The sequence below is a fragment of the Schistocerca serialis genome, chromosome 7 (genome assembly GCF_023864345.2).
Source record: "Schistocerca serialis cubense isolate TAMUIC-IGC-003099 chromosome 7, iqSchSeri2.2, whole genome shotgun sequence".
NCBI classification, from domain to species: Eukaryota; Metazoa; Arthropoda; class Insecta; order Orthoptera; family Acrididae; genus Schistocerca; species Schistocerca serialis.
Window position 1 is genome coordinate 277,921,731 of NC_064644.1, and position 13,949 is coordinate 277,935,679.

The 13,949-nt window shown below is 42.2% G+C and overlaps 1 protein-coding gene across 1 annotated transcript in view; it reads left to right on the top strand.

The window, feature by feature from the left end:
• LOC126413015 (myrosinase 1-like) overlaps positions 1-13,949 on the top strand; it is an 87,174-nt gene that overhangs the window by 14,686 nt on the left and 58,539 nt on the right. Inside the window, exons 5-6 of the mRNA XM_050082908.1 lie at positions 6,845-7,028; positions 13,389-13,483. Coding sequence (XP_049938865.1) covers positions 6,845-7,028; positions 13,389-13,483 — 279 coding nt within the window. The remainder of the gene's footprint in view (positions 1-6,844; positions 7,029-13,388; positions 13,484-13,949) is intronic.

Below are 13,949 nucleotides of genomic sequence, written 5' to 3' on the forward strand. Positions count from 1 at the left end.
AAAGTCAATAACACCTGCAGAGCCTGTTGGATGGAACGGTCAATCTGATGAGCGCAGAACAGGCACTGAGTGTAAACCGAAGAAAGACGAACTTAACGACGGGTAGCAGGTATGAGGTTAGTGAGAAACTTACCGTCTAAGTTGAGGACCTCGCAGAAAAAGATGTGAGGGAATGTGAGGGACTTCCGCTACCTTGGAAGCAAAATAATGTATGTCAAAGGAAGCAAGGAGGACATAGAACGGAAATCAGTACAAGCGAAGAGGACGTTCCTGGCCAAAAGAAGTCTATTACTATGAAACATATGTCTTAATGTAACGAATAAAATTCAGAGAAGACATATTTGAAGCCCATACATGTATGGAAGTGAAACATGCAATGTGGGACAACCGAAACGGAAGGAAGCGTAGTGTCTGAGATGTGGTGTTATAGAAGTATTTTGAAAATCACGTGGATTGACAAGATAAGGAATGGGGAGGATCTCTGGAGACTCTGGAGAAAGGAACATAAGGAGATCATTGACTAGAAGAAGGGATAGCGTAATATCTCATGTGCTAAGATGTGGTACTAAAGGAAGTTGAAAACGGAAAAAGTGAAGCGAACTCCAGACATTAGAATTCATCCAAAAAATTCATCCAACGAACAACTGATGACGTAGGGTGCAACTGCTTCGTCAGGTGAAGAGGTCAGCAGAAGAGAAATCGTGAAGGATCACACCAAACCACTTAGAAGACTAACGAGTAAGGAAAAAAATCACATCACCAGCCCCCCACACCCCCTTTTACAGACATTAAATGTTCTCTTACCACGTACCCGTCCTCTTCTCCGAAGGCTGTTTTGACTTTTCTGGGCCGGCCGGTGAGACCGAGCGGGGCTAGGCGCTTCAGACTGGAACTGCGCGATTGCTACGGTAGCAGGTTCGAATCCTGCCTCGGGCATGGATGTGTGTGATATTCTTAGGTTAGTTAGGTTTAAGTAGTTCTAAGTTCTAGGGGACTGATGACCTCAGACGTTAAGTCCCATTGTGCTCAGAGCCATGTGAACCATTTGACTTTTCTGTACGGTGAATCAGTCCAGCGGCCGACTATTTCTTTTTCGAGTCCTTCACATTTTCCTTCAGCCATTTAGCCTTGTCATCCTTGGACTTACTACATTTTTGTTCCCAAGAGATTTATATTGGCGTAATTCTGCCTTTCCACGAACGTTCCTACACTTCCTCCTTTCAAGTATCTTTTGAAGTATTTCGCTGCTACCCAAGGTTTCTCCGTTTTGTTCCTTTTTTTAAAAAAAAAAAACTTATGGGGGCTATGGCATTAATCTTTCAGCTCGTTCAACAAAATCGTGGCTTTGGATGTGCATCGGTTTTGCGTGAACCAGTTTACACTCAGACCAAAATACAGCCAGCTCGTTTATGACAGAATTAACAAATTCTCTGCCGTTGTCAGAGCGTAAAATACAAGGAGCACGAAATGTCAAAAATGTATCTGCTAAATGATGTGCCACTTCCTCTGCCCTCTTGTTCTGCAGTGCACTTAACAAAACAGATTTTGTCAAGTAGTCCTAATACACCATTATATACTTAAACCCACGATGTCGATCAGATCAACTTGGCAACGATTGTTCATTTCTGAATGAAGAATAGGTTTCCAAACATGCCCCCTTTTCTTAAGGCTTCTTTTGCGCCGACAAGTTTCACACATAGACAGATAAATGTTTATCATCTCCACTATTATGTTTGCATGTTTTCTTGAAGTTTCATCCTTTAATCTGTCTCGACCTCCATGACCAACAGCCTGATGAGCTGCTTCAATAACGTCGGAAATGACTTCGACACATACGTAGTACTTCACAGGCTCTTTACTTAACTTCCTGGTCCCACAAATATTAATAACCTTGAATCCATTTAATCTTCTGTACTGCTTCTGTGTCTTTTTCTCAGCTGACTGTGCTTCTTCAATTTCGTCCACTAATTTATCGTAAGATTCTTCTGTCATAACATTGTAGTGGTTTTCTCTTTTGTTGTGTTCTTCAATCTGTAACATCCTTCTCACAAATTCTTCTTTCCATCGCCTTTCTTGATTTAGGTCTGCCATGATAAATACGCACAAGCTTATCTGCACGTGCTTAACCCCTCGACCGTGTTGTTCGTTGTGGCGAAAAGCGCCCAGTAGCGGCTATTGTCGGCCGCTTCGGCGCTGCCCAGGCGGGGAGTCTTGGCCCCTAGAACTGTTGCCGCGCGTGTAGTTCTTTCCGCGCCTCTAGCGCTTATTGTAGCGGCGCGTATTTGACACGCAATGTGCTATTGTTGTGGGGGCAAGTGATTATCTAACAACTGAATACCTAACAGTTCGAAGGTTTTCACAGTAGTAACGCTGTTGCAGAATAAAAATTAATCATTATTAATTTTTATATAGTGAGGAAGTGTTTTAGTGGCAGATCTAAAAGAAACACAGTTTCTTGAAGAATATTTATTAGAAATGACTCTTTGTATGGTATATCTCAAAGCATGGTATTGCACACAATCCAATATCGCACTCTTCACAATACACACGCGTTTCTCTTCTTATGTTTTCCCGTTGTCATCCAGGTTGCTGCAACACTCACCATTTCCGTATCGGCTTCTTCTTGTTTTCACTATGTGGAATGTGTTTGGATGTATGATCAATATTCCAATACTTATTGCATTGCACAATACAAAAATGCTGTTTTTTTTATTTCAATCAACATGTAGTTGTTCTTAATTTTAATATTTTCCCCTAAATAAATTTAAAGGAAACTAGTTCTGTCTAGTTTAGTTAGTGTGGGGCAAGTGATTATCTAACAACTGAATACCTAACAATTCGAAGGTTTTCAAAGTAGTAACGCTGTTGCAGAATAAAAACTTTTTTATTATTAAGTTTTATATAATGAGGAAGGGTTTTGGTGGCAGATCTAAAGGAAACACAGTTTCTTGAAGAATATTTATAAGAAATGACTCTTTGTATGGGATAGCTCAAAGCATGGTATTTCACACAATCCAATATCGCACTCTTCACAATACACACACATTTCTCTTCTTATGTTTTTCCCACTGTCATCCAAACAACACGGTCGAGGGGTTAAGTACGTGCAGATCAGCTTTAGTAGAACGCATTCTTGCTAGTTGATACTGATAGCCATAGTTACAACTAGAATTTACTGCTGGTCAAAAACGAAAGTCAGTTAAAACTGGTTTTAACTTAGCAAAACGCGTTTTGACGAAGTGACTCAGTAAAAACTAGTTTTAACTAGTAAGAACGCCTTCTAACTGAAAACGGGTTTTGACTGTAACATATATACAGAAAGGGACAATTTCACTGTCTCGGTAATGGTTATTTTTATTCATTATGTAAGCTGAGCCGGCCGCGGTGGTCTAGCGGTACTAGGCGCTCAGTCCGGAGCCGCGCGACTGCTACGGTCGCAGGTTCGAATCCTGCCTCGGGCATGGATGTGTGTGATGTCCTCAGGTTAGTTAGATTTAAGTAGTTCTAAGTTCTAGGGGACTGATGACCACATATGTTAAGTCCCATAGTGCTCAGAGCCATTTGAACCATTTGTAAGCTGACCGGCTAGCGGGAACAGCATTGTTTGTATCACTAGTACACTAGAAGAGCTTGGCAAGTGCAGATTCAGGAATAGGTCTATAGCTGCGGGACTCTTTAATGGCAAAGCCTTATCAGCGCCCTGCTGCCATAAGTTGGTTACTTCCATTGTTTTGTTGTTGTACTGCTGTTCGTTCGTCGCTCTTCTGTTGTTCCTCATGCACCAATGTTCGCTTCTGTACATCACCCGAGGCCCCGGTGTCGGATGAGGTGATGGTGTCATTGCTGGGATAATCACTTAGAACTTCAATGACCTCCGCGACCGCTAAGTGTAGTGGCTGTTGGTCTGGCATCGAATGTCAACGGGGCCCGGTAGCCGCATTCCCCATAGGGCCAGCTGTCCATGTTTAGAATAACTTCACGTGGCTCCTATGCTAACTATTGCACCCTATAAGTGTGTCATAACAAAGAAAATTAAGGTCTTCCTCACACACATACCACTAACAAAAGTGACTGAGGGGCAACAGATACGCAATCGAAGTAAACAATGCTCCGCGACTACACGTATGTTAACACCCCGGAGTCTCGGCGCAGAATGGTTTTCTTTGCTATACTTACATCTGTCCAACTCCCTAGATTGCCCGTTTCAGAGCCGTCCATTCCTCTTCAACTGAACAGCTTCCTATAGTATTTATTCACGCAGTATCTATAGCTTTGGAGAATATCAAACGGATCTCATCCTACCTCAGTTTATCAATACCTCAGTTCCTTTCACATTGATTGTACCGAACGATTGTCTTAACTTTAGTTTGCTGTTCGTTACGTATTGATTACAAAGACTCTACCCGACTATGATGCAACCAAGCTGGGATCTACCCGTGTCTCTGGGTCTTTTCCAAGAGCACCGCCTCTTCTTGCTATTTTTTTTACAGTGTATTCGCTATCACTAGTTGATGTTTATTCTAGAAGTCTGCTAGGCTTCCTAGTCTCTCATTCCTACTAGCAAGACCATATTCTCCCGTAACTATTTATACTTGCCACTACTACAGAATTTCTGTTGATTGTTAGTTTATCGTCTCCCTTTTGCACACTGACTTACCCGGTCAGTGCCCTCATAAATTTTCTCTACAACTTCATCTGCTTTTTGTGACATACATATACCAAACTCCTGTTATAGGCATTGGTTTACTAACACTCTGTCCGACCTCCGGATTAAAGACGTATCCTGTTCACGTTATACCACTTTCTACAGTTATTGATATTACCATCCATTCGTCTGACAAAATATCATTGTCTTCCTTCCATTTCCGTCCTGCCCCCCCCCCCCCCTCCCCTTACACAGCCCCTTTCCAATTACGTCTAGACGGAGCACTTACATTTACCATTCCAGATTTTATAAACCCCTACCGGACTCAAACTTCTGACATCCACGCCCCGACCTATAGAACACTTACACTTTCGTTGATTATTCAAGTTCTTTTCGCTTGGGCAGTAGTCTTCCAGAGATATGAGAAGGGAACCAGTTCGGAATCTTTTGCCAATGGAGAGATCATCATGACACTTCTTCAGTTAGTAACCATACGTCCTGTGCGTAAGCTTGATATGTCATTTATGGATTGGTTTCCATGCCCCGCTCCATGTTTCTGCCGTTGATCATTGCTTATCCGTCCACCTTTTAGGAGCAATTTCGCACCCCAAGGCCAACAGCATATTCGCAACTCCTTAATAAGGCCGTTGGTAACCCAACGATCGCTCTTTTGCCGGAAGTCCCCCACAAATCATCTAAGCTTTTAGTTTGATTTAAACCCTAATACTCAGTGTGCCTTGTTTGGAGTAAGCTGTCCGCTACCTTTATTTGTTGTCGATTTGCTGTTTCAGTGCAAACTTCTTTTCCTCAGATAGGCGAAAAAACTTTTTATTATATTCTCAGTGGGCCAGAATTTTGTTGAGCTTTACATACAGAGGATGTCCAGCATTGTCAACAACTACTTCCTTAAAATCGCAAATTTCTCAACTTGCTCACAGGTATTTCCATCGACAGCATATATGAAGTTCAGATCTCGATAATTTTCACACGTGCTATATAAAAAAATTTCGCTAATCCACTACACTTAGGCACGATAATTTTCTGATATCTCTCTGTGTTTTCTTGGCCTCGTAATTTTGAAATAATTTTTCACTGTGGAGGTAGTAGCTACATTCCAATTTCTGAAAAATTGACTGTTTAATGAATCGTATTTTTTTATGGACAGTAGTTCCACTATTGTCGGTAAGAATGTACCCAAGCGCATGTTAATTGTTAACTATACTTTCCCTTTTGTATTCAGAAATAGACACATCTCTCTACCCAGTTCCAAGGTTTGGAACTATGTCACGTCAGGTGCCACGTGTTTGAACATCAACACATTCACATCGGTTGTTTAGTGCGCGAAATGACTGTATTTTTGCCCGTCGTCTCAGTCTGTTTTCTTTGTACAGGGTAAGAAGTGGACAGTGACAAACACTGTAGCCGAGGATTTCTGTATGCAATTCAGTGCTAACGCCGTCAGTTTTCCGCAGAACAGAGACAACAGGCAACAGAAATGGTTGAAATGGCTCTGAGCACTATGGGACTTAATATCTATGGTCAGCAGTCTCCTAGAACTTAGAACTACTTAAACCTAACTAACCTAAGGACATCACACACATCCATGCCCGAGGCAGGATTCGAACCTGCGACCGTAGCGGTCACGCGGTTCCAGACTGAAGCGCAACAGGCAACAGACTACAGAGTCATGTAGTCATGGTTGTTGTTAAGTAGCAACAAGAAATTCGTGAATGAACTGGAAAGTTTAATGAGAGTGTAGCTATTGAACGAAGTTTATCGTCATTTATACACTTATACTTCCCTAAACTACAACATGTACATTTACCATTCTCTTTTCTTTCAGTAGTCTTTTTTAGCCGAACGGTCTAAGGCGCTACTGTCATGGACTGTGCGGCTGGTCCCGGCGGAGGTTCGAGTCCTCCCTCGGGCATGGGTGTGTGTGTTTGTCCTTAGGATAATTTAGGTTAAGTAGTGTGTAAGCTTAGGGAGTGATGACCTTCGCAGTTAAGTCCCATGAGATTTCACACTCATTTTGATCAATAGTCTTTTATTGTTGCTATGTTTCGTTATATTATTATAAATAAAAATAGATTACAACACAGGAAAATTGAAGACATTACTCTAGAAAGGAAGCAGGTTCGAATGCTGCGGTTAGACTTGTCAGTGACTACTAATGTCTTGGGCTTTCCGCTGCTGCAGGTGAAGTGGTGGACCACGATCAACGAGCCGTACATAGTGGCGTGCGGCTACTCCAGTTCCGGCTGGCAGGCCCCGTCACAGAACGCTCCGGGCATCGGCAACTACCTGGCGGCGCACACCATGATCCGGGCTCACGCCAGGGTCTACCGCCTGTACGAGCAGGAGTACCGGGCCACGCAGAACGGTGAGCGTACCAGGTGCTGTCTTCTCGCAGATCAGTGGTCTGAGACGGAGTAGTTTCTTGTTTGCAACTTGTTGTAAAAGACATTGTATCTACATACTACATCCATATACAGGATTATTCATAAGCACAACCGGGGTTTCGGAAGATGATTGTAAAAAAGATACAAGACATACAGAAAAATGACACGTATCAGTGGACATAGCACCTGTCAAATTTGACGTTCCTCATACGCAAGGTGGTGTAGTTTCAAAGCGCACGACGAGGTCAGATACGTCGAATGTACACTACTGGCCTTTAAAATTGCTACACCACGAAGATGACGTGCTACAGTTGCAAAATTTAACCAACAGGATGAAGATGCTGTGATATGCAAATAATTAGCTTTTCCGAGCATTCACACAAGGTTGGCGCCGGTGGCGACACCTAGGTGCTGACATGAGGATAGTTTCCAACCGATTTCTCATACACAAACAGCAGTTGACCGGCGTTGTCTGGTGAAACGTTGTTGTGATGCCTCGTGTAAGGAGGAGAAATGCTTACCATCACGTTAACAACTTTGACAAAGGTCGGATTGTAGCCTATCGCGATTGCGGTTTATCGTATCGCGACATTGCTGCTCGCGTTCGTCGAGATCCAATGACTGTTAGCAGAATATGGAATCGGTGGGTTCAGGAGGGTAATACGGAACGCCGTGCTCGATCCCAACGGCATCGTAGCATTAGAAGTCGAGATGACAGGCATCTTATCCGCATGGCTGTAACGGATCGTGCAGCCATGTCTCGATCCCGGAGTCATCAGGTGGGGACGTTTGCAAGACAACAACCATCTGCACGAACAATTCGACGATGTTTGCAGCAGCATGGACTATCAGCTCGGAGACCGTGGCTTCGGTTACCCTTCACGCTGCATCACAGACGGGATCGCCTGCGATGGTGTATTCAACGATGAACCTGGGTGCACGAATGGCATTATGTCATCTTTTCTGATGACTCCAGGTTCTGTTTGCAGCATCATGATGGTCGCATCCGTGTTTGGTGATGTTGCGGTGAACGCACATTGGAAGCGTGTATTCGTCATCGCCAAACTGGCGTATCACCCGGGGTGATGGTATGGGGTGCCACTGGTTACACGTCTCGGTCACCTCTTGTTCCCGTTGACGGCACTTTGAACAGTGGACGTTACATTTCAGATGCGTTAAGACCCGTGGCTCTACCCTTCATTCAATCCCTACGAAACCCTACATTTCAGCAGGATAAAGCACGACCGCATGTTGCAGGTCCAGTACGGGCCTTTCTGGATACAGAAAATGTTCGACTGCTGCCCTGGCCAGCACATTCTCCAGATCTCTCACCAATTGAAAACGTCTGGTCAATGGTGGCCGACCAACTGGCTCGTCACAATACGCCAGTCACTACTCTTGATGAACTGTGGTATCGTGTTGAAGCTGCATGGGCAGCTGTACCCGTTTACGCTATCCAAGCTCTGTTTGACTCAATGCCCAGGCGTATCAAGGCCGTTATTACGGCCAGAGGTGGTTATTATGGGTACTGATTTCTAAGGATCTATGAACCTAAATTGCGTGAAAATGTAATCACATGTCAGTTCTGGTATAGTATATTTGTCCAATGAATACCCGTTCATCATCTGCATTTCTTCTTCGTGTAGCAATTTTAATGGCCAGTAGCGTATAATGGAGCGATGTGTGCGTTTTGCGTCTTTGAATTCACAAAAGGTGTTCGAATTGTGTCGGGTCGGCAACTACTTAGTACCATATATCTCGTGAAAGCTTCAAATGACAGAATAATCCATTGGTGGTACAATACATTCTGAGAGGCCGGTACTTACCTGTTGGAAGTAAACAGATCGGCCTTGACCGTCAGCAGAGAAGGTGTAGCGCCTGCAGGAAACATCCGCCAGGAGCTCGAAAGAAATGTATAAACCGTGCGAGTAGAGGACTACAGATAAAGCAGTCAAAATCTGGCGAATCGTGTGGCAAACGCCTGCGAACAAAAGCATGGAGGCCACTGTTGTTACATGTTTTGACTATTCGGGACAAGGAACTTCGGCTTGATTTTTGCAAAGGGTTGTCACAACCACTGGAGGAAGACAATTTTTCACAGAAATTGGTTTACGGTGAGGAAGGCATGATTCCTCTGTAGAGTTAAGAACTTACACACGAGACGCATTTGTGACTCTCCTTAAGTTAACGTATGTGCACCATATTCTATCTCAAGACGGCTAATGCAACAATTACAGCAAGGCAATGGAGACTTCATTTTTGCAAGACGGCGGTTAAAAATTAGGAGAGAAGCTCTGTCCACCGATATGTGTCAACTTTTTGTAGATCTTGTAGATTTTGCGCAGTCGGTTTCTGAAAACGCTACGTAGAGCTCAAGATGTCATTCGCATGGCTCGAATTGCTACTAACAATGGAATTATCATGAATGTGCTGGAATAGTCCCATACTGGTAGATGCGGACACTAATGATTTTATGGGTAAATGGTCACTCGGGAGCTGTCGTGATAGGTTTAGAGACTTGTACACTTGTTAAGGTCATCTTCATTTCAGAAATACAAATATAAATTCTCCAAGAATGTGTGAACCCAATTCCAGTTACACACAAACCATTCCACAATAATAACCCTATTAGTCTACCATTTCGTAAAAATAGTATTCATAAAAAGTATTTAAAACTCAACAGAAACTTATAAGATTACACAAGGAACAGTTTCAGCACTTAACAGTACTCACAAAACTGAACAAGGTTTAGCCTACTGGGCCGCATGCAGGTGATGCTCATGCTTCTGTTATTACTTGAACGGCACTTAGGTTGCATACCAAAATCCTCAAGTTAATTGTTATTATTTGAACAACGCGCTATTCTCGTTTTACGACCAATAGGTATTTCACGCCTCTAACTGTTATCCCGCGTTTCGAGAACAAACGAAGCATGGTTATGTGCAGCGGGAGGGCGTTTTAAGTAAAATGTAGTATTTCATGCATCTCAATGTTTATAACGTGATATCGCCTGAACCATGTATCGTAGGTACATTCAATGGTATTTTAGATGCTATATGGAAAATGCGTTGCGAATACAGTTAGGTGTGAAGAAGTAATAAATTAAAGCCTCATGTCCAGGGACAAACAGTTGCATAGAGGACGGAAAATGTGTACAAAGTTGTTGCAAGCCACAAAATGCTCTCATTGTCAAAAACTGAATTAATAGAGACTTGTTGTTTGACGTGGTGGGCTAAGCAGCACCGAGGCAATTAGACAGATGATAATCGAAACACTTGTCTTACTGCGTTGAATCTTTTACGTTAGAATATACCTTTAAATGAGTAGATTATGCTAGCATTTTAAATTTTTAAATTCGGTCATTATTTATGTGGAACGTTGAAAATAAAATTTTTGATGACCCAGGAAACTGATAGGTAGTCTACAGGCAGCTCGGATGTGATTGTGTGCCCAGAATTAGTGGCTTGATTGTGGCTTCTTTCTTTCCTACCTCTAGTACCATGGAGAGCATTCCCTGACACCTTAACACATGTCCTGTTATCCTGCACCTTCTTCCAGTCAGTTTTTTCCAACTGTTACTTTCCTCCCCAATTCAGAGGAGAACCTACTCATTCCTTGGCTTATCAGTCCACCTAATTTTCAACATCCTTCCATCTCAAATGCTTCCATTCTCTCAGGTTCCAAGTTTCTCACAGCCCGTGCCATACCTCCAAACAATGCTGTGCTCCAAACGTACATATTCAGAAATTTCTGCCTCAATTTAAGGTCTATGTTTGTCACTAGTAGAGTCCGCTTCTCTACGAATGCTCTTTTTTCCTGTGATAGTCAGCTTTGTATGTCCATTTTGCCCCGTCCGTTATGGGTTATTTTGCTTCCAAGGTAGGAGAATGCCATACCTTTGTCTGCTTTCTAACTACCGATGTTGCGGTTAAGATGGGCAACATTACCATTTCTGCTATTTCTCATTAGTTTGGTCTTTCTTCGGTTTACTCTCACTCAGCATTCTGCAATCATTAGACTGTTAATTCCACTCTACAGGTTCTGTAACTCTTCATTAGTTCCACTGAAGCTAGAAATGTCATCGGCGAAAGTTATCATTGATTTCTGTTCATCCTGACTTGGAATTACACTCTTGAACTTTTCGTTTATTTCTGACATTGCTTGTTCGACGTATTGATTGAACAGTAGGGGCTCAAGACTGTTTTAAACCGTTCTTAATCCGAAAGTTTCGCTCTTGGTCTTCCAATCTTCTTGATTCTGGTCAATATTATATGTTACACGTCTTTCCGTATAGCTTATTCCTATTTTTATCAGAATTTTGTATATCTTGCACCATATTTCATTGCCGAACGCATTTTTTAATCCATAAATCCTATTTTATCTTAATACTTCTTCAGTCTTCCTTCTGTTATCAAGCGCTATGTCATGACTGCCTCTCTGGTGCCTGTACCTTTCTTAGGCCAAACTGATCGTCATTTAAAGAGTCTCGATTCCATTTTCCATCCTTCTGCATATTATTCTCATTAGCAACCTGGAGGCATGAGCTTTTGTGTTGACTGTGCGGTAGTTCTTGCACTCATCGGCTCTTGCTATCTTCAGAATTGTGTGTTTTCCCGGAAGTCTGACAGGATGCCAGCCGTCTTATGTATCCTATATACCAACTTGAATGGCCATTTGGTTGCCACTTCCCCCAATGATTTTCGAAATTCCTTGTTATTTCATTTATTTCTTATTTGATCTCAAATATTCCAGTGCTCTTTTAAATTAGGACTCTATTACTGGATCCCTCATCACTTTCACATCAGTTTCTCCTTCTGTCAAGCTACCGGGCCATTACTCCTCCCACATGAAAGCCTTCAGTACTCTCTCCACATATCCGCTCTTTCTCTGCATTTAACAATGAAATTTCATTACACTTTGCAAGCTGCCGCCATTGCCTTTAATTTCACTGAAGGCTGACTTTTCTCGATAGTGAGCCAGTCCTTCCGATGATCATATCTTTTTTTACTTGCTGTATTCTTCAGTTTCTGAAAACGTTCTTGTGCTTTCTTTTTCGTCGATAGTTTCAGAATTTCCTCTGTTCCCCAAAGTTTCTCGTCGTTACCTCCCTAACGACCGCTACACTTTCCGTGCATACACCTTATGTGTCTTTAAAACAGTGGTTTCCATTGCCTTCGCATTCGAGGCCTGTAATCGTTCCCGCTTCTTCCACGATTTAGGGGACGTTTCGCACGCCAAGTGCAAAAGCTCCATCTGATTCTCCATCCGATCCGCCGCTTTCTTTGACGAGGCTGTTAGCAAAACGATGCTGGCTTCTTATGCCGGAATACAGATTGGGCCGCGCGGGATTAGCCGAGTGGTCGCGGGCGCTGCAGTTATGGACTGTGCGGCTGGTTCCGGCGGAGGTTCGAGTCCTCCCTCGGGCATGGTTGTATGTGTTTGTCCTTAGGATAATTTAGGTTAAGTAGTGTGTAAGCTTAGGGACTGACGGCCTTGGCAGTTAAGTCCCATAAGATTTCACACACATATGAAGATTTTGATTTGAATATAGATTGGTGATTAACATGTCTCATTTTTTTTTCTTGTTAGATGAGTCCACAGTTTCTCTTCCCGCTGTCAATCTCCGTATCAAAACTCTTATGCTTGGAAATAACAGAAATGCCGAAATTGCAATAGTAAAATAAACGCAGCAACAACTGAAAGGAAATATGACGTCATTAAAATATTTCTGATGGTTCTAAAGTAATTATTGTTCTGTATTTTCCAGTGTTGCCTCCACTGACTGTTGCCCATAGGAATTACGTGTGAATAGTCCATCTGTTTTTAAAATACGTATTACTTTACAACGCTACAAAGTACTAAAGGATAGCCAGGCATTCTGGAGAGCAACTTAGTTGAATGTGATTCTGCATTCGTGTTTCCAACATTTGTGCTTTAATAGCAGCACCAAGTTGTTACCAGACTATAATACTGATGTCGCATGGTCTCTAAACCTTATCTTTTTACCATTGCCTCAGTTATGTTCTAATCAGACTGAAGTTAGCTGTTACAAAAAGACGAAAGCATCTGAAGTTTATGTGTCGTTCAGTACTGGTCAAAGGTTCGGACTGTTAGGTTTGCTTGTACATCAAGTTAACTGTCTACAAGTCTTCATGTCCGAAAACATTGCACGTCAAAACCACAAAACCATTATAATATTTTTTTTTTTTTACAATTATGTTAGCTTTCGCTTCTCGTCATTATAACATTATCTCCAAAGCTATAAATCAAAATGAAATCCCCTCACTATTTTAAACAGTCAATTTCGTAGAGTTTGAACATAAATTATATGCGTATTACAGGAAAAGTGGGCATTGCACTCAACTCGGACTGGTACGAGCCAGCAGAAGACATCGATTCCTACTTGGAAGCACAGGAACGCATGTTTCAGTTCCAGGTAAGCAGTGGCATATCTGGTTACTACAATTAGAGGTTCAGAGAAGCACAGAATAGTGATTATACAACTAAGTAACAATCAAATATTCTGTCAATTGTCATCATCATTATTAGCATTACACGCTAGATAGTTGTAATCCGACGAATGAGAAAATAGTGTTCCCTTACGGTATATGTGAAGCATGTTTTAGGGGCACCACAAAACACTGTATCTTTAAACGTCACAACATTGAATCATATATGTGAAACTGTATGCCTCTAACATTTAAAAAATTATTTCTGGGAGCAGCACGTGTACCGATTCTTTACGTCCAGTCGGCAAATCAGGAAAGATATTTCCAACCAAGCTGTAAGTTGATCGCAAAAGCTATGGGCATCGATTTATTTGGATACTAGCTGAGTACTTGGCGTTTTCTGGATATGTAATTATATCAGTTCTACCAAACAAACTCCTTCTTCCCCCAGAT